Source organism: Pomacea canaliculata, linkage group LG9, assembly GCF_003073045.1.
Source record: "Pomacea canaliculata isolate SZHN2017 linkage group LG9, ASM307304v1, whole genome shotgun sequence".
Lineage (NCBI taxonomy): Eukaryota > Metazoa > Mollusca > Gastropoda > Architaenioglossa > Ampullariidae > Pomacea > Pomacea canaliculata.
In genome coordinates this window covers 26,010,102-26,031,979 of record NC_037598.1, presented here as the reverse complement: position 1 = coordinate 26,031,979, position 21,878 = coordinate 26,010,102, and the positions used below count along the sequence as shown (strand labels likewise).

The following is a 21,878-nucleotide window of genomic DNA, read 5'->3' as shown; positions in this document are numbered from 1 at the left end:
ATTAAGAAACTACCCAAAAATGCAGTTTAGGAGTGGAATGGGTTTTGCTGTACTTCCCTTTCAGTGTGACCTGTCTTGCATAGCCTCAAAAACCATAGCTGTGACCAATATCTTAACGCAAGTACAGACAGACATTTGAGCAAGTTTATGGGTGTGTCTGGTAAAAATTTGATCAAGCTTGGTCAAACATTTGTCCTGCTCTTCATGTCAGTACCCTTAGAAGGGTTTGTAAAAGGAGGGGGGACAGTAAGGAGTGAAGAAAGTTACAGGGGTTGGGGGGTGTGAGGATATCTGGAGAAATGAAGAGCCCTTGTGTAGAGGCGATTGTAATTAACTCTTGCCACCTGCCAAGACAGGGAACCCCAAATGATCTTCCCCAAACACATGAACGCACAAGGTAAGGCTATCAAATGTAAGAAGGGTGAGATGACTGGCCTTTTTTTAACTCCACTGCAGTCAAAGGCTTGTAACAAAAGTATCTACTCCTCCTATTAAAGCCATCCAACACCAAGTGCATTCTGTATCCTCTCTGAGTTCTCTGACGTTTACGCCTTGAGAAGTCAGTAAACGGCTGGTTCGTCATACCGTCTTGGGGTCGTTACTAGTGACACTGAGAAGGCTTTTGATGTATCTGAAGATACCTTGAGTGGGTGTGGCAAACGGGGGTTACGCAATTCCTTAGTTCGTCTGGAACACTTCACTACTCTGGAGCGAGGCACCTACCCTACGACATCCCCCTCCCCCCACACACACATACCTCTTCCCTCTCTGGAAGCGTGGCGTGGTGAAGAGAGAGAGAGAAACTGTGTTCATAAAACCTGCATTTCGTTAACCAATCTTCTGTATGTGCTTGCATCCGCCATCAAATCTCCCTCCCTGCACCTGTCAAGTTCTGTTGCCTCTGTAACGGACTCAAACTTCCCAGCAGGACTAAAGGTCTCAGTTCAAACTTTCGATGGATTAGTAAACATTTTCTTGGGTTTATTTATCAAAACAAGCTCAAAGCATATTGTGAGTTGCATAATTTTGCTTTTGCAATGTTATAATGTTTCGTCCTTTACTTTTATTTCAAATAAAATGCCAATCAAAGATTCACATGACCGATAAGCTTTATTTTTCTTCGCTTCATGACGAGTCGTTTGGTTTCGCTGCTGTGCCTTCGAATAGTACGCTATTCTATACCACGACCGATGATATTTTGAAAACATCAGCAAACTATTCGAAGGCACAGCAGCGAAACCAAAAGTCTCGTCATGAAGCGAAGAGAAAGCCATTCGCCTCTCAAAGCGCATGCGCAAGAGTCAAAGTGTCACTTCCGTGACGACTTTTCTCGGGCTGTGCGCAGATCTCGTCTATCAGACATCGAGTCGAGTTATGCTCAAGATATATTTGGTCACCCATATAAGTGAATGATTGTTTCGGCTGATCAAATGCTTATTTTCAAGACATATTTTAGTAGAATATGAGCCACTGATCGTCTCAGCCAATAATGTCGTTAACTGCAAACCAACCATTAGACACATGAACAGTTTACAGATGTTGCCACTAGAAACGTGAACACTTTACAGATGTTGCCATTAGAAACATGAACACTTTACAGATGTTGCCATTAGAAACATGAACACTTTACAGATGTTGCCATTAGAAACATGAACACTTTATAGATGTTGCCATTAGAAACATGAACACTTTACAGATGCTGCCATTAGAAACATGACCACCGAAGACTGTGTTTTATAGTCTCTTGCTGCAGGATATTGCCCCTAAGAAACAGAATCCTGGGGGAGATATTGGTCGTTACGAACATAGACTGTACACCGTACAGTAGAATTTCTATTTCTGTCTTTTGCTGTTAAGACAGCGATCTGTATAAAACATGTATGTGAACATGCTCCGACGACACTAGGCTGATCCCATATGCCTCCCTTCTGTGATGAGAAGCAGACTTGCAAATAACAGAATGAAGTTCGTTCCCTTCACACGGCATAGCTCCAGAATGTAAACCTAACCAAGTCAGGACAAAGAGACGGAATCGGTGTGTGAGTGGGTGCCGAGACTCCAGCCCCACCCCAACATGCTGCACGCGACTATCGTGTATACGTGCGGCAGCACGCAAGCTTCCCAATACCGCCACGTGATGCGTGCTGGATACCCTGAACTTACTGTGGCAAAAACAAGCGGCGAACACTACTCTCGCACACAGCAAGTGGGGGCAGTTTCCAAAGTCGTGGGCCCCGCATATCAAGCAAGCCAACTCGCAATAACCTCCACTCCCCTCCCCGAAGCAATGTATGGTCTGCTTGGGACTTGTCTTCGCAAGTAGGCGCCGGTCGCCATCTAAAGTGCGAGTTTAGAGGGGTGTCACCGCACATGCATTTCGGGGGCAAAGACGCAAAAGTTATTAAAACGAGAAGCATTCGAAAAAAAAAGGGGGGGGGGAGTGGTACAGGAAGTAAAAATGATTCACATTACTAAATGATGTTCCTCCAGGAAGCATTAGATGACAAAAAAACATAAAAATTTCATTTGAAAACAAATTACCAGTGGAGAAAACCAAAGTGAACAATGTCGATTGCAAAGTTCAGTTTTCAGTTCTACTCGTAGATCACGCCTCCAATGAAAACGGCATTTCCCAACAGTTCTGAACCATTGTATCTGTCGAGCTTGTTAGGTCTAGGAAAATTTAGAGTTAGCTTCAGCTGAGCTAAATCACTATCTCCACCATTTTTATCCTAGGTGTGAGAAAATTAGCGGGATACCTTCGATAAAATAACGGCTAGACAAACTAATGGGGTAGATTTACCCCGAGTCCATGAATATGGGGTTTGGGGCGAGTTCGTGGAGGGTAACAGGCTAGGTAAACGTACTTCATGGACACCGGAAATTTAAGAAACCGATAGGTAAAGTTAATACGACAAATTAAATATCTCAAGATTCATGAAACGCTGGGAAGGTAAAGTTAACTACTCCACTGGTATCATGGGAATTCCTCCAAAAGAGTAAGATTGTGAATGCGTTGTTCAAATAAAAGAAACAACGAAAACTCGAAAAAAGAAAAAAATACAGAAAGTCCAGTTGCTGATTCTGATCAAACGATAACCGTCGTGTAAAAATACTGTTTTCATTCGGAAACCGAAGGCGCGATTAACCGTGCCCAAACAACGAAGGAAGCATGTCGACCGAATTTACCTTTTTTCTTTCTTTCTTTTTTTTTTTTAAGAAATTAACAAACACGGTATTTACTGAACAATCCTATACCATTATATTCGTCAGCTTTACTCATAAGGTCCGAAAATTCTATTGGCCTCTCTTTGATCTGATCAGACATATCATTCTTACCACATGATCAATTTACGGGGCTGGGCACCGTACCATCAGTTACCTCATTCTTATCACATGATCATATACATGACAGGGCCCTATACCATCAATTATCCCCTGAAAAGGTTTGGTAGGACTACCCAGGGGCTATGATCCTATCAGCCACTACCTGTGGGTAGGGTAACAGGCTGGCCCAGGGATGTTTCTTATTGTACACACTTAAAGGCCTTAATCTTTTTAAATAAAAACACAAATAACTTTATAACTTTTGAAAACTAAAATTGTTTTAAATCAGATAAAATTGTTTAAGCCAGATTATTGGTCTCATCAGCACATTTTTTATATTGGTTTTTCAGCGTATCTAAATTTTTGAAAATTTTTTAAATAAATGTTTGCTTTTTTAATAATACCTGCAAAAGGCTGACTCGCAGAGTAATCAAAGATTGTATATTCCTAGACATGAAAACTAATCAGATTCGAATGGGCTCTCTCTCGGCGTCCGGTGGTTCTTGGTGAACATTCCACGTATCTCGAGTCCACAGCAAAAGAAGATAATTACAGAGATACGCCATTCCAACCATGGGCAAAGCCACCCTCACATATCTATAAAGCCTGACCTCCTCCTAGCGGTAGCTTCGGGGTCTTCTTAACCGGCAAGTGTCAAATATTTGAGTGTTTGACAAACTTGAATATGAATGACCGTCATGTAAACATTTGCCAGTCACATTTTCGCCAGTTCACAAATATGGGCCGGATGCGAGGTGGACATTTAATCATACGCTGACCGCCGAAATATGCATTTACTTAGCCCTGGAGGACATCACTTTGACCCCTGGTGACCTGTCTCAAGGAAGCTGCTGCTCGTGCAGCAGATCCCCTCGCTTAACTCATAAGGTTCTACAGTACGTGTGACGTAGGGACAAAGCAGGTAGTGTCTACAACTCTACATGATGTGTCTTGTATAGTTTGCTTTCGCTTACCTTCCTACCCATAGGTTACGTAAGATTTTTGCTTTCCGACAGCCCTGCCCCTGCCCTCCTCGAGACATAGCGCCCTCTCGCGTAAATCATGCAACTCAACAAACAAACAGAATAGTTCTCGATTCCTTCACTAGGTGGAAAACCCCATGTTAGGGCTGATACATGAAAATGATCCTGATGTAGAGATGCTGACAAAGTTTTTATCGACAATTTTATCATCAATCACCGTCACGGTCCAGTTGCCCTGACGCCGCGCGATGCTCTCTGACATCTTCATGAATCTATCTGTGACAAATTTCCTCCCCGACCCTCGTGTATCTTCTCACTATTCATCAGTGTGAGCGGCGGCCGACAGCTTATCAATACGACTGGGGGTCTATCGCAGCTTCTTCAGAGAAGGGATAAGGGAGGAACAACGATAGGGGCGGCGGGCAGCTGGGCGGTAGAAACCTGAAGCCCGGGGTTTAAACGTGTACTCGTGCTATCTCCAAGACATGATGAACAGTTCTTAAAAGAAATACGCTGTCTGCTAGTAATGACCTACTTGTACTCCAAGCTATCTGCTAGTAAGCACCATGATACAGATGCATGTCGCTCCCCGAGTTCTGATCATTTTGAGAATCTCTTCTCTCTCCTCTTGCAGCTCCTCTTAATTTACACGAGATTTTTCGTGCTTTTCCTTTTACTACTTCATGTTCACTGCCTCTCTCTTCCTGTCTCGACCAAAGCATGCAGGTGATGGTCCTGGGTAAACGACGAGCAGACACGGGCAAGGTGTGATGGGTTTGGTGTGCATCTAGTGACTAGCAACTCACCGTGTGCTTGCCGTCCCTTATCTGTGTTTCGGAGAAGGGGGCCAGGAAGAAAGTTGTCTTAAAGAGGCTGAAGTCTGGTTTATGTCTGGACTAAGCGTAGCACACGTCTATCCTACCATAAATATCTTACGGAATCTTTATTTGGACAGAAAGACACACATCAACGCGGAAATCTCACCAGCAAGATGGAAACCTCGTGCTAGCACTTCTATTTAAAAAAAAAAAAGAAAAAAAGAAAAAGCTTTTAAGCGAAACACTGGCTTTTAGATGTTCTCAGTACACTGAGGTCGCGGCAGATGAAGAAACCTGCTGCGACTTTCCCTTCCTATTTCTTCTTTCAGCCTACATCCAGCACCCTCCCGCCGCGTATGATGAGATCATGAAGTTATCGCTCTTGATTCCCAAACGGGCGATGTTATCTTTGCCTCAGTCTTGTCATGTAGCCCCCTAACACCCAACTTAGAGCTAGAGATTGTAAAAGGCATGATGCTGCTGAGGGCGGACTCACACGGTGCAATAATAGCAAATAAAGATACTGATGGTTAAAGACAGCAACAACATATTAAGTTTCATTCGTTAGTGAATCGAAATCTTGGTTGTGAATCAAGATTTCCCCTCTCAGCCTCTCCCTACCTATTGGAACGTGCACAAAATCTTTCGGCCATGATTGCAACCTGTTTCAGTCAACAAGGATCGCACCATCTGCTGCCGACTTTAGTGGCACCAGGTGAGCACAGACAGCCCCAGCTCCAGCCTTCACCCGGAGTGGCAGTGTTTACAGCGCCCACACCACCACCACCCAGCATGGCCGCTGCCAGCACGCACCCACCCCACCATTCTACTGACGCTGCATGCCGATGCTGTGCCGTGCAGCTGGGAGGAGGAACAGGGTTTGTTTCTGTAGCTGGCACGCGCGAGATGGAGAAGGCGCCCCGCCATGCACGTCAAGCAAGCGCAGCACAGGCACAACGGAAGTGGTTTGCGTCCGCAAAGGTCGTCTGTGAAAGATCATGCTAAAAGGTTCACGGGTCAACCTCTGTCATGCTTGCACTTCATCCATTTCGCAGTCGCTGTTGTCTCGTGAACGTTACACTCCCTCCACCCTTTATCCTCTCTCCTCTGGCAAGCCAGCGCTGTTTTGTATCTTGTTTCCCCCCTTGCTATTAAAATAAGCCACGTAGTTTAAGCGGCATGCAACGGATTCCAACCCCTATGTTCGATCTGTTCGATATGCTGTTATACTGTCTATAACCCAACTTTCTGCAATGGCAGTATCACACAAATCACGTGAGACTGTTTTCAATCAACTTTCCAACGACTGCTGATGAGGGTGATAACAGATTTTTCTATCACCGTCTGCATCGTGAAAACGGTGGACAGCCCAGGCACTCATGGCATCATTTGGTACAGCACCCAGGATAGAGAGAGCGACTGAACGAGAGTATTAAAAGAAGGGGAGGGGAGAGGACAGCAAGCAAGGATCGCAGAGGGAGAGAAAAAAGTGAAAAGGCGAGCAAGAGAGTAAAGGAGAGTTGAGGGTGAGCGAGGGTTGCCCGGAACGAGGAACGCACAACAAATATTTATAGTTTATCTCGCCTTTCATCTGGCCTTAAACTCTGAGCCGAACAAGAGTTTGTCAACCTGTTAGCCGCGGATGACTAAGCTCGACCACAATGCGACAGGTCCAAAGCTGACAAAAACATCACTAGAAGAATTATGAAAGAATAAGCGGCGGTGTTCCAGTGTATGTTGTGAATCGTACTGAGAAAAGTCAGTGAGATGAGGGGGCTATGGACTGCGTGTGTGGGGTGGGGGTGGATGAGTATTACTGCAAGGAGGGAATACTGCGTGGGGTGTGGGGTATGTACTGCGACGAGGGAATACTGCGTGTGTGGGAATGGGGGGGGGGGGGGAGGGCCTAAGTAACAGAATGCAAAGCGCCGACATATTCCTCATCACGTGCTCAGCTAACAGACGCCTCGCAACACTCCCAGATATTTGTATCACCGATGAAAAATTGGCAAGTGTAGTCACAAAATCTGAAGATGAAAGTTAATATTTCTACTGTCAATCATATCGCACACCACACAGCATTTTCAATAGCCATGTCACTAGATCATACTTTCTTACGCGACATAAGCATACAGAGATGGCGATAGCCAGTTGATGCAAATAGTAACTGGTGTCGGATGTAGCCGGAAGTGAAACTTTCCTATTTTGAGATCACAGCACATCTACAACCATCGCACACCCACGAGACGACGTTGTTGTCCCAAAGAAGCCAAGCTAAAAATAGCAACATGCCCTTCCCCTGGGTGAACGGGGTGGCTGTAGATGTTGCGGGAGCACAAGCTGGCGTTGTTTTCTCGGCTGTGCAATCATGACCCCAACATTATGAACTGTCAAGGGTTGTCCCATTCTATCCTTCGTATTCTCAGGCCCTCCACAGAGCTGGGATTGTAGTGGGTTTTTTGCCATTCTAATGATGCGGAAGGCCTGACTGTCGGGTGGGATGTCTGCCGCTAGCATTTTCGGGGGGGGGGGGGGAAAGGTACAGCTCCTACCGCTCGATTCACCTTCACCCGCACTGCTGCAACTACTACTTCCTCTCCATCAGCGATCGCATAATCATTTTTTCAACAATTTCCACAAATGTCAGATGCTATAGAGGCTCTTGCGTCTGGACAATGAGACATGTCAGACATTATAGCAACATGCAACTGCTGAATGTCACTGGACAATGAGACATGTCAGACATTATAGCAACATGCAACTGCTGAATGTCACTGGACAATGAGACATGTCAGACATTATAGCAACATGCAACTGCTGAATGTCACTGGACAATGAGACACGTCAGACATTATAGCAACACGCAACTGCTGAATGTCACTGGACAATGAGACACGTCAGACATTATAGCAACACGCAACTGCTGAATGTCACTGGACAATGAGACACGTCAGGCCTTTTAGCAACTTGCAAACAACTACTTTATGTAAGGTCGATGGGAGGAAAAACAACGCCGATGTCTATCAGCAAAGGAGTCACAACACTATTGGGGTGTGGGGAGGGTGACTGCAGGTCATAACAATGTTGAGTGGTGGTGGTGGTGGGGGTGATCTTGGGTCAACCATGGATATGATCAAATGTCCACAATAGAGTGGAATGATTGCACGTTACAGCAATAAGGAATGCATGTCACAACAATGAGGGGCAATAATAATTCCCCGGCACGCATCACAGTTTGGTGCACCTGCACCAGCGTCAAGTTACAGTCACGGGGAAAAATAATAAGGAAACAGAAAACTTAGTTCAACGGTGGGGCAGCAGTTTCCCATCAAATCATCAACAGCACGAACACCCGTATCTGGCGATGACGGGTAGTTGGGAAGATCTAGGTCTACACAATGGAACAGACGGTGAACACGCCTTCCTGAGTGGGATTGTTGTTGGACCGGAAAGCCATGAGGATTCTGCCTGAGTACTGTGTTTAACAAGAGATTCCAACGTCCCACAACTGGAAGTCAGATCATTACGAGTGTCCAGAACATGCCCTCGCGTTGCCTCAACAAAAAAGGCCCTCTCGATATTTCAGTTCCATGTATTTGTACACTTACTTTATCAAAACACTCTATTAATAGTTTTATTAACCTACTTTTACATATTTGGTTGACTGATCCACGTCTTTCTTAGTAACAAATCAAAGCGTGAGTGGCAGGACACAAGCCACTGAAGCCAGAATGCATGATCCAAAACCACAGCCATGTGTTAAGAAAAGAGGTAGACATTCACCTCACAACCACGTTAACTTTTAAAACTGTTAAATATCCTGTTCTCTTTTTCTCCCCACCCTCTTTTTCTCTCACCTGTGAGACCTGACCGCCGCTCATCAAGGCTGTGCCGATGATTGGAAGAACGGGAGGATCTGGCAGGAAATTCATCCTTCCTGGCGGTTTTTGCTCGCTCACCAAACAACCGCGAGCTGCGCTTTAGTCTGTTCATCACCACTTCCCACTCCTCCGCCGAGTTCCAGAGGTCAGCCTCCGGCGCCTCCCTGGCGCTGCTACTGCTGGCCCTTCGGTCCGCTGGGGGCCCGGCACTCGGGCCCGACTCCTGCAGAGTTCTATCACAGAAGGCTTTGACGTCGGAGAAAATATCACAGCTTGACTTCCTGTTGAGGCTCTCGATCAGTCGAGACCTCCTGTTGGAGCGGATCTTCTCAAGCTCCCTCTCGAACTCCACGAAGTCCTCGTCGTGCTCAAAGAAGTCGGAGAAGGTGTCGTCAACGGGGAGAGCACCCAAGTCTCCGTCGTCATGGAAGAGGTCGTCGTCGTCGTCATCCAGAACGTCCGCCGTACTCCAAGATAATCCCGCCTGCCGGGGATCGAGATCCCGGGACAAACGATGATTGTTGATGGTCTCAAACACCCGCTCAAACTCTTGGAAATGCTCGTCGCCGTTAAAGAACTCCATGAAAGCATCAAGCCGGCCGCTTCGAGGGCGCTCCTGTCGCTTTAAGTTTCCCAGAAAACTGAACCTTTTGGGGGGCTCATAGCCACGTCCGCTGATGTCCTTATCACTTGTTGCTCTCTGCTGAAATGATCCCCCTTGAAAGCCGCTCGTTTTGTCCGCAGCCCCCTCTCTCACCTGACTTCTATCATAGTCGGCCGTGGGCACTGGGTTACCTCCGTTTGCAGTTCTAATGATGCGGATGGGAATAGTGACTGGGCGCGAGTGGCGCGGCTCTGGTCCTCGGAAAAAGCTCTACGCAAGATTGGAGACAGCTTGCCCTGCAATCTCGAGCTCACGTCCAGACTGTCCGAGGCCGTCCTTCGCTTCACGGGGACAGGTGACCTTGACCCTGCCTCACTCGAGCGTACATGACTCGTGCCGTCCAGACAGTTGTTCACTTCATGGTGCGTGACCTGCTGACGCTAGCATCCACGTCCTCCTCAGGAGGAGGAAATGTTTCGGACTTTCTCGAAATGACACTCGTTTTCCGGGTTTTCTGCGTTGTTGTGCCGTCGTTGCTGCTGTCATCACCCTAACGTTCTTGTCCTCTTCACTCCCGATGCCAGGTGAGCTGTCGCCGTCGCCTCTAACGACGACTTCCAGAAAACAGCTGTCGTCGTCATCATCGAAAAACACTCCGTTGCGCTTGCTGTCGTTGTGCCTGTCCGCACCTCTAAAGCTGCCACTTCGCCGTATGGGACTGATACCAGGCTTGCTGCTTGTCACGCTGCTGCTATTGCCCCTTGTATACCCGGATGTGTCGTAACTGTCACGCCGGCCGCTGGTCTGGCTGTCACGGTCAGTTTGTGAGCCGCGCTCATCACTGCCCCGCGCTTCTCCGTCTCTGCTGTCGTCGTGTGACAAACGCCTTTCTTCCCACAGCTTCTGCCGTGCGACAGGGTCGACCGCGGGACTCTCGTCTATTATCTCCCTCGTCTCTCGTCGGAGGCGGCGGAAGTTGCTCAGGTCCTTCTTGAAATCCTCAAAATCGTCTTCGTCGGCGAATCCATAACGAAAATAGCTGTACTTGGATGAGTTCAAGTCATCGAAATTGAGCTTGAAAATATCCTCTGGGGTGGGGATAAACCTGCGACTACTACCCCCCGAGGAGGAGTCGGAAAATCTGAATTCGCTAGAGCAGTGACTAAAGTATCCACTATCTTCCATACCTGCCGCACATCCTGCCCCTGGCGCTGCTGTCTGGCACTGCGGCCTGCCAGCGCACCTCTCTCGCCGGCCCTGCAGGCTGCATCCTCTCCCACGCCGCACTTTGCCCCCTTTCCTCACCTGCACCAGCGGTCAGGGGGGAGAGAAGTGGGGGAGAAGAGGGTTACCTCTGGTGTTGGTTTCAGTCCCGGCGCCGCGCAGACCTACACGCTTGCACACTCCCCCCCGCGGAAGCAAGACAGTGCAGGGAAGGTCCGTGAAGATGCTCTGCTGTCAGCTACCATGCGAGCGAGAGGAGTGTGTGCGCTGTGCGCGGGTGTGCATTCACCTGCACAGCACGTGTACCTCTTACCTTCGTCGCTGGAGCCTAGGCAGTAAGACTATGCGCGTGGAGTTGAAGTGGAAGGAACTACAGCAGCACACTGCTTCACCACCTGACACAATAGCGTGCGAATGTCGTTAGTCTCCTGTGCGCGTTACTCCCTGTAGTCTTGTGTTGTAGTCTTTCTCTCGCACTTTCCTGCTTCCTAATTCGTGTCTACCGGTTTGACACACACGAGTTTTTCTTTTTCCTGGAGTGGTTCTTTCTTTCGCAAATCAAGGCCTACACACTGGTGGTGTTTTGTCTACTGTCCAACCCTGCCGTCCACTGTCTCCAGTCCGCGTCATGTCCCCACCACCAACACCACCACCACTTTTTGTACACAACAACCTCCACACTGGCTCTCCGCTTCACAGTCCCGCGTGTACGAGATGAGCTCACCCGGCAGTTGAGCAGAAACACCAACATCTGAGCAAGTGACTGATAGTGTGTAGATCAACGACACTTGCTTGGCGGTAGTGAAAAAGGAGAGGAGGGGGATGGGGTGGCCCATGTAGGAGGTAAGCCACCATCACGCCACTCGCTCCATTACGTGGTTGGGGGAGGGGCTGGCCGGCCGAGCGAGTGGGAGCGAGACCTTTGGCAAATGTGAAAGATCCTGAGAACCGCGCGCTGCTCTACGTGTGGCAAGGCAGCCTACGTGCCCCTCGTCAAAGCTCGCGCTCGACGATAACTGACGCACACGGACCGGCGATAACGCCAGCGAGGTGGTGCGCGACGCCGCACGCAGCCCGCCACGTAGGCCGGCCGTCAGTCGCGTCAACCGCGCGGTGACAAAAGCGCCGTCCGTGTCGCGGTGGGGTGTGGGGGAGGATGTGATGGGAAAGGAGGCTGAAGTTGCGTCACGCTCTAAAGTCTAAACTATGCTTACACCCATTCCTCTCAGCCCCCACCGCTCCGTGTCATCTGTCAAGCGACCTCAGCAATCTTTCCACAATCGTTCTGCGATCTACTCAACGGCTTGCTTTCATCTGTAGGGTATGACCTCCATTTTGAACTATCCCAGCGACGCTGAACTCTCACAGTCAAACCGACATGTCAGCCCCTCTACCGCCGCGGTACAGTGAACAAGCTTGCGGCCACATGCTGTAATGTTAACCCTTACAAACACACACCATGATGAAATTACTCCTCCTGGCGTCGAGGCTTACATGTGGATATCTCATGAAAAATGTTGTCCCTCCTCAAACTCCATTAGTAGGAGGTGACAGCGCCAGGGAAACAGACCCCGTCCCCACCCCATGAAAGTAAACCACAAAGGGCGGAAAAACAAAGCTAAGCGGAAAACATTTATCTGGAAGGATACACTTATCTCAGTTACTGATCCATGTTCCACTTCTGTGCACTCACGCTTTAGTGCTTGTCCATGCATTCATTACCCCACACACACACCCCTCTCCATTTCTTCAAATTTCGTGATTATTGTGTGGTTTGACTGTCGGCACCACCGTGAAAGCAAGGAAAACTCACAGGAACAGTCAGGCAGGTTCCTCACCTTCTATCACTGTGCACCAAATTCAACATGTCCATCTGAAATTCAATATCAAAAGAAATGTTGACCCATTGACCTCTATAGATATTTACTACACCTACCATGAAACTGTTCCTGTAGGCTGATGCACACCTTTCATGTAGGCTCAAACATTATTCTTGTAGGCCAGGGGTGGGGAACTTCCTCTAATCATTTGGTCAGGCCCTTCAAAGACAACCGTAGGTGAGACTTGAAGTTCCATAAATCTAAGATTTTGTTCAGACATTAAGTTATATTATGTGAATCAAGTTTTCAAAAACAAGCAAGGAGTGTCCATTATGTGATAGAGAGGACACATAAAGGTAGGACACTCAGCTGCCCATGACCATGACCATTCGGTGACTCAGAAGACAGTCAAAGCTAAGGCAGTCTGGAACTATACAGGTTGAAAAAGTATCAAAACTCAGTGACAAAATCATAGCTTGACGCAATATAACCAATTTTCAAATTCATAATTTTCTTTGGTAATGGTAATATTTATAATGGTATAAATATCCAAACGTCCCTTAGTAGGAAAAAAGATTCCCCATCCCTGATGTAGGCTGACACACACCTTGGATGTAGGTTCAGACATTATTCATGTAGACTAACACACACCATTCGTGAAGGCTGAAACACGCCATGAAGGCTGATACACATTCCCTTTAGTTCCTGCGCAGGTATCTGATCAACAGATGTTGCACCCAGTTAACCCCTTAGTCTTTTCTAAACAAAAGGCCGTTGAGGAAGCAATCACAAATACTGTTATCTTGCCTTCATATGCTGTACATGACCTGTGTGCCACCAACACACCTGCCAATCTGCAAGTATAGCAATGACTCATCAGGCCTGTAGCCACCTGCCACAACAAAGCCTACAACCACTCTGCCAGCCACAGTGACACACTAATGCTGACCAGTGCCTTTGATAAAGTCATCACTGTATACCTTCACAATATCTATAGTCTGTAAGCAACTTGCCACAGCAGAGAAAGGTCACAGAAACAAGGTCAATGGGTCATGATACATGTGTCTGTTCATAAACAGCCACTGCTTTCTTATTTTAACTCCTGAATTTTAAGAACATGCATGGAAAATGAAAAGTGAAATATTTCTGAAAAAAAGTGCTGACAGTTGTATTTTGGCTCAGAAACAGGGCCAAAGAAGCAGACCTAAAAATGGTTGGAGGTGAAATTGGTAGCTAGACACTAATACAAGCTCTTAGGAATGATAAGAACTATTTCCATGTTTATTTTCACTGGTGCAATTATTTATTTTTGTTTATTTGTATGTGTGAAATGCATATTTGCTTTTCTCAATAGCTACTGCTCTGTAGCATTGAACAGAAAAATCAAAGACTGTCAACTCCCGCTGGTTCTGTCCTCCAGTTACTTGGGCCACCAAGAGTAGTCTCCCATGCTACCTGGCCTCCCCTACTGTCATAAAATGTTTACACATCTTCCATCAACTGCTGAATGGCGCATATTATAGCAATGTAACTATGGTGAATGATAAATCCTGGCTGCCATAATCTCAAATATGTATGCTAAAAACAATACTTGGTGTTTTATTGAAACTCTGCTGGGCATAATATTAGTGTGAACCAGTGCATATTAAGATTCAGTGCTGCCTGGGTGTGACACTGGATTAAGAACTGAAAGTGGATCTGGGCACTGGAGTAAGAATGCCAAAGACTGTCTATAATAATGAAAAAAATACAAAGGTATGTTGCTGTCACAGTATACAGATAAGAAACGTTTTTTTTAAACTTTCGGAAGCAGACCTGCAAATAATGATGAATGTGGTTACTAACCCCAACTATATTTGCACTGGTGTATGCCAGTGATGCCCAACCTTTTTGGGCCTGCGGGCCATATCCCTTTCGGACAGCCGTGTCGCGGGCCACTTTAACGCAAAAATACAAAAAAGAAAAAAAACAGAGCAGATACCATTTTTATTAGAAGCAAGTTATACTTACCATTAATTATGTAGTAATTAGTGGGATATTTGAAGTTGTCTTGTTAAAATAAAAGTTAAAATTGTCTTAAAATACATTTTAATCGAGGTACCCAAAGGCGATCCGTCCTGATTTCTACAGGAAAGTGACGAAATTCAAACGCTGTTTCTGCATTGCTTCCTTCTCAGAACCCATTGTTTTATACCTTACTAGAAATCCCGGAGTCTGTATTTTCAATCTCTTTAACGACTGATTCAAATATTAACAAATCAAAAGATCACTAATCCCCTGTGGAATGCGGCGTCCCTTGTTCTCAAACACTGGTTTCCTCCAAAGACGAAAAGCAAGAATGAAATCCATCGAAAGATTGAGACGCCCCTATGTAGGGATAAATACTTCTTCCCTTTTTTCATGTTTTTTTTATTAGGTTTTCTTTAATTCTAACATGCCGATTTCCTGTACTGTACTGAAGCTTCGCGGGCCGGACAGGCACCGCATCGCGGGCCGGATTTGGCCCGCGGGCCGTAGGTTGGGCATCCCTGGTCTATGCCAACATGATCAACACTGATAAAAGCATTTCTATACGGCATTTCCCTTCTGGCAGTAAGCTTAGAGTGATTTGACATAATCAACAACAATCTGCTGCACATACACACACATACACAAATAAAAAACATAAGTGTACACAAGGAGTGGAATATCTGAAAAGAAAATGCCACCAGCTACTTAAAGTGTCTTGGAAATGTGGGTCTTGAGATTATCACAAAATAATGAAAATGGTGCAGAACATATTTCAACCATAAACATAAGAAACATTAACTATGCTGCTGTTCTTTGTAGAAACAAAATTGTGATATCCCCAAAACCAAGTTTTTCTTAGCCACAATTTCTCATGGACCACTCCATATTTGACAAAACATGTTATGTGCCATTGTAGATAAGAACGGAAAGACTGCACTTCCACAGGTGAGTATAAAGGGTTAAAGGAACATTCTAAAAGTTTTGAGTGACCAGTATAACCATAACCCTAACCTTGACCAGTTGATTCCCTAAGTGCAAAAACAGGAAAATCTCTGCATTTGGAGATTGCTCAACATCATGTCAGACATGTATCTTTGTGGTCTCTAAATCACACCCGTCTAACTCTGTCTATAGGTTCCTTTTCCAGGCAGGGTTGTTTACTATCAACATGCATGGCCCCAAGAGGCATGCACTTGTGTGCCTTGGAAGTGAGTATATTGACCCCTGCTCTGATTTCACAACTTTGTGGTTGTACCACTCTGTTACACATCTGCTTTGTCAGGCAATACCACCTTCATCTCACCCATCCTGATCCTAAGAAGGATCCTATCAAATATGCTGTCACCTCAAGGCCTCAAACTGTTTGTAAACAACACCGGCAGATTACTTTTCAGTGAGCAGCCATATCTCAGTGTCTTATGTGGACACCTTGTGACCCTATTGAATGTCTTTGGAACAGAAAGTCTAAGCCTGTCCTAACTACCCATGACCTGTTGTAATTTTTATAAAACCTATACGCAAAAAAATCTTCAGGCCCAGTCCTGACCTCTTGGTGTAAACAACTGCACAAAAACAATGATCAGATGGAACAAAAGATGCTCAGGCAAAACATGACTCCTTTTTAATATTGCAATGATTAACAGATTAAGGGAGTGAAAGAGAAAGATATAGTTACCACGCTATACTTTTGGAGAGTATGTTTTCAATGAATTTTGATCACAGATAGAAGGTGAAAACTGTTAAAGGGGTGTTTCCACATTGTCGTTAAAAGTTTGTCATCCAGGAAACATATGCAGTGGACAACCAAAAAGGAGACTATTTTGTAAAGGTGTATGAGCCTGTCAAGAGCAAAAGAAATGTGTTTTTCATCGCAAAAACCATTTATTACAAAATACCATCACTGTAATAAAGAGTGGGTCATGAATTTTCAGAACATGTAGCCAAAACCAGCCAGCTGCTTATAGTTTACATCGATAAAAACTGATAAAAGATGTGTCTATCATATACAAGTTTAAAATGAAGGTCAAATGAGAATTAAATGGATAGCTGGATAAGAGTTATCTCTGAGGCTGAAATATTTGGTCATTTAAGAATGAATGTAATTTTAATTATTAATCTAGAATGATATAATATTGTTTTTGTTTCCATAGTGCTATTAAGTATTAATAATCATTAACTCACATTTTCATGAAGAAAAGCCATGCCAGTAACAAACATATAGCGCCCATCACTTTTTTAAAAACATCACAGTAAGAGGTACATGCAGTAGCATGATGTTAAGAGATGAGAAGGGAGCAGAAATGTCCTTAAAAATCTCAGACACTAACTCTAAAGGTCCTGACAATGTCTGCTGTGCTCTGTAGACTCTGAAGAGATGGAAGATCTTTTCTGTCATCAGTATTTCAGCAGACCACTCTCTGCTTTTAGTTTCTGGAGATTTGGACTGTTTTGAAGTAGGCCACTGTCACTGTGGCCATGCCTTGGGGGCATTCTGGTAATTCTAATGCAGAACAAAGTGAACAGGTGATATCCAGAGTGTGGAGTGACCCATTCTCAGTCTCATGATAGTCAGGTTCTACTCTATCGCACCTATAAAGTGAGTCAGCAGGGATGTTGTTAGAGCCCAGCGCTTCTGCTTACGCAAAAGGTTGCGTACAGTACGCATTAAAAGTTCGGAGGACCCCTTCAGTTTTCGTCAATGGGGCCCCCTTCAAATTTGGGCAAAGAACAGGGACCCCTTAAAAATCTGAAGAAGGGGTCCCTGGGACCCCAAAGAATTTAGCCTTGCAGAAGCCCTGAGAACCATTTTTTTCTTGTGCCTGGCTTCAGTTATTGTCTTGGCTTCAGTAAAGCAAGGGCATTCAGTTCCTTGTTCTGGCTGTTTGAGGAGGCTACCAAGACCAACAGAGCATCAAAAAGGATGATGACTTTGTTGTGAATCTCTAAGTTGTCACAAAGCATTGAGCTGCAGTCAAAGGAGCCTCTACTTCTACTTTATAGTTTGTGGACAACTTGTCTCGGAATGTCACTGGAGTACTTTTCTCAGAATATCACTGGACTGTTTTTCCAATCCCTGAGCTGTACTGTGACTTAAACACCTCTTCAGCAGATTCATTTGTGTACATGCATTCATGTGGGTATGCTTGTTTTATGCAATGTACTGGTAGTGATTGCTTTTCTTTTTTAGATCTGTTGCATTACTTTTTTAAAAGAAGCCAGGCATGCTGTTTCTGATCACTGGAAAGCAATCTCTTTTCCATTGAAGCAGGCAGCTGTGACTGGCAATGTTTTCATTAACTAGTTTGAAGAAGCTGGAGTCCTGACTGCAATTTCTCTGAAAAAAATTGTTCTTCTTCAATCTACATCTTTTTAGGCTCCAGAATGTTCTCTAGTGAATTGGGTGACTGGTCAGCACTCTTTGCAGCTTGAAAAAGGATCTTGGTCTAGCATTTGTCCTTTAGACTCTTCAAACCAGTTACTAAGTCCCCATCATGAATCTGGGTAGACCTGATGGCTCCAGTGATAATTGTTAATGCCTGATTTTGGATTCTGACTATTTTGTCAAAGATGAACTTTGAAGCAAAACCCAAACACCCATTCCCTATTACAGTTCTGGTCCAAGTCATTCAAGATACAATATTTTGAAGTATACTCTCCGTGATGTTCCAGACATCTGTGAGAGAGAGAGACAGAGAGAGAAAGGCAGATAAACAGTGAAAGAAAAAGCATGTGTGCACAAGCAAGCATGTATAGGGTAATGTATAGGGGCAAAAGTGGAAGGCATTCACCGACTGTCCAACATCTGACTGGGATCTATACACAGTGACATGCTGCCATTTATATAAGACAAATTTCAATGAATGTATAAATTTAAGCACAGCACAGAATCATGCACACACACAATTTCAAATAAAAATTAAGGAAACAACCAATGAATTCCTGGATACCAAGTCCTGTAAAAAATGCCTCACTAATCATAATACATGTAAGTCTAATATTCTTGATGGAAAATATAGTCTTATTTGTACATGATTTTACAGTCATATTACATGTGTTGTAATAGTCTTATTTGTATATGTTCTTATATTTGTATATGTTCTTACAGTCGTATTTTACATATGTCCTTATAGTCTTATTTGTATATGTGTTTTTACAGTGTTCTTTGTCTATATATTCTTACAGTCTTATTTGCACGTCTTATTTCTGTGAACTTGCTATGGAAATCCTGGCATTCTGTTTATAAGCCAAGATTTACAGAAAATTGTCACTTCTTATATCAAGACCTTGCATAATCCTCCAACTCTACTTTTATTTTGTTAGTATTCAAAGATAAAAGGAAGAACACATTCAATGTTGTTAGTCTACACATTATAATGATTATGTGTCTATAAATGTCACATTTTCTTTCTCAGTCTAACATATCTCACAAAGTGGCAAGCATTGAATTTGAAAGTACTTCACAACGCACAAGTAGGTAGACAGTTTTACTTACGTCTGCATCGTTGACATTGCTTGTACAGTCCCCAGATAAAGTCACCACATTTATCGCACCATGTCGGATTATTCAGCTGAACATCAACAAAATCATGGCCCCGGCCACGACCACGCTGCTTCATCAATGCCATTTCAATGTGTTCAGGAAAGGGCTGCCACTCAGCCTCACTGTCATACAGGCTGTTGGGGCGACCACCAGAGCTGCTCTTCCGTTTTCCGGGTGATATAGCTTGAATGACACTCTTGCAGTTGTTCTCAAAGTTTGCTTGCACACGACCCAGTTTGCGTTTTATCACTTCAAGTACATACGGGGAAGAGTTGTTATTCTCAGAACAGTTTCCGGCCACAGAGTTGGCTGTGGCCATCATACCTTTAGAAACTTCCTCATCATGACTTGACCAATACACAAACTTGCAAAACATACATCTGTCATGTACACCAGTTCACATAGCCGGAGTTTTAGGACTGTCAGGTCACCAACGTTACCAGTTCTGCCTGTGAGTACACACTGTGGTGATCACACCGTCTACTTGTGCCCTGACAAGACAGAGTTCAACAGGAGTGGCTGTCTTCACCTAACCTGTGTCTTCTACATTTGTAGCCTGCTGACAGCTTGCTGTAAGTCGGGGACTTGTTTTCTTCTCTTGTGGGGTGACCCTGTGAAGTAAGTGGCCAACATATGACGTAACAGGTCACACACGCCATGCAAAATATCTGTCGAACATCAATAAGGAATTAAAATGTCACATTCTACTGCCACTGAAGTTTAGTGTAAACCGATTGAAATATCCTAGCGATAGTAACTCTCAAAGATCTCGTAGTAAAGTAAGCCTTATCGAGCTCTGTCGAATTTTCAATAAAATCCAGACAGCGATTAGTCTCGTGTTTCTGCCCACGTCACAGTCAATCCTCTACAATCTACATCAACAGTATCTGCTGTCGTCTGCAGCTGCAACGCATAGGCATTCCCGCCAAGCTGAAATCAACTGCTCACTCAGATTAGGATTCGAGGATTGGCGCTAAAAATGTGCCGGTAACATTAGTTAAAAAAACTGGCATTGCTGTCCTTGTTTCGCTTTTCGCACGCAGAACGAAGGCAGCCACAACACGTACATGCCAACCTAAGCTTGGTTAACAGCAAGGCATCTCCTAGCCTACAGTGAAAAAGGACTACAGGGGCAAGCAAAAAATGAGGCGAAATGATTTCGATTTGACGAACAGATGACCCAGTTCCCATCATCAGTTACCATTAGTCTTCTGCACTATCAGTCTATTTTCATCTTATGCTGACCAATGAAACAAAGAACACGCTAGCAAAAATGACTCATGTTACAGAGTAAGACGAAAGATCTACTTCCGCCATGTCAGTGGCACACCGCATGCGCCGTGAGCCTTTTGAGTAGGCTACAGAGCGAGCATTATAGCGCTTCATCGTGAAAAGAACAAAAGAAAAGCAGCTATAATTATGTCTAACCTTTAATGATTTGCATAAATAAGACGCCTGTCGCTTGTATCACTCCGTAGTGTCTTTGTCCATGTAAAGATTTAGTTTAAAGTTATTTTGCCAAGCCCTAATTAGCGGCCATAACAAATACACAGGCTATTCAAACCTCCCATGAGTCTGGACCAAAAGAACTCTTAAAGGGAGGGAAATGAGCACTCGTCAGCGCTCAAAGCGGAAGTAATATTATGATTTCATGTTGAAATATTATTTAACTTGCCCACAATTTCTACGCGGGATTGTGACACAAAAGAATAGCACGTGTTCATTATTTATTCAGATATTTTTATGGCTAAATCGGCTTATGTTTGCAGTACAGCTCAGACCATCAAGAATAAGGGGTGCTGCCACTGCAGTGATCGTTCACGTGCCAGCTTCAAGTGGATGTTAGAAAATGCTATGAATACTGAGCTGAAACAAAGCCAGATGCATGAACACACAATGGCAACACAATTTACGACCCACAGGAAGAAAGACGAGCTGAGAGGAGAGGCGACAACAAAGCACTGGATAGATCGTCTTCCATCGTCAAGGACAAACTCACCGTTGCACTCGGCGACCGCTGTTCCTTCAAACTAGTGGAGCGGGAAAGTACATAGGACAGCTAAGTCACGCGCGTGCACGCAGTCTTCCCCACAAAGTCACAGAGCTTCAGTTTATTTGCACTACATGCTACTGTGCCCTGTCTCCAAGCAGTGCCACGGAGCTTCAGTTTATTACACTGCTTGTTGTTGTTTATTTCCAGTGATGACGTGCACTCTTCGCCGCAGTCAGCGATCTTCGATCGTGCGGGTCAAGCGTGGGGGTCGGGTTGGTGTAGACGCAGTCGTGCAAGTGAAGCCCACGTCGATGTGTTCTGTTGACAGTGTGGTTGCACCGTGCTGGAGCAGTCGCCAACATGCTGTCTCGTGCAAGCTGGAGCTTGTAACTGAGCCTTGGTCTGGTTGTTGTGCTTGTGCTTGCTGTGTTTACACCAGAAACCGATGTACAGTTTGTTCAAAAGATACATTAATTGTTTTCATTGACATCAGTGCACCCAGGTACCTGTCACCGGCAGCTTGCAGCTTCTACACTTTCATTTGCCGATTGGAAGAAAGCTAACAGATCATACAGTATTTAACAGACTGGAGTCTGTGCTGGACAACCCACACAACTGACCTCCTAAATACAAATAGTTTAAGTATTTTCGTATTGCACTCCGAGACAAAGAAGGTTG

The 21,878-nt window shown here is 45.0% G+C and overlaps 1 protein-coding gene across 2 annotated transcripts in view; it reads right to left on the bottom strand.

Annotated features, from left to right (window-relative positions):
* The window catches only part of LOC112571748 (ras association domain-containing protein 5-like), a 30,951-nt gene extending 10,340 nt beyond the window's left edge, over positions 1-20,611 (bottom strand). Inside the window, exon 1 of one of the 2 annotated variants that reach the window (XM_025251006.1) lies at positions 19,160-20,611. In XM_025251006.1, the coding sequence (XP_025106791.1) occupies positions 19,160-19,583 (424 nt within the window). In that variant the 5' untranslated portion in view covers positions 19,584-20,611. Of the gene's footprint in view, positions 1-8,985; positions 10,807-19,159 lie in introns of those variants that run through there. The other variant, XM_025251005.1, reaches the window with a different exon arrangement.
* Between the last annotated feature and the right edge of the window lie 1,267 nt (positions 20,612-21,878).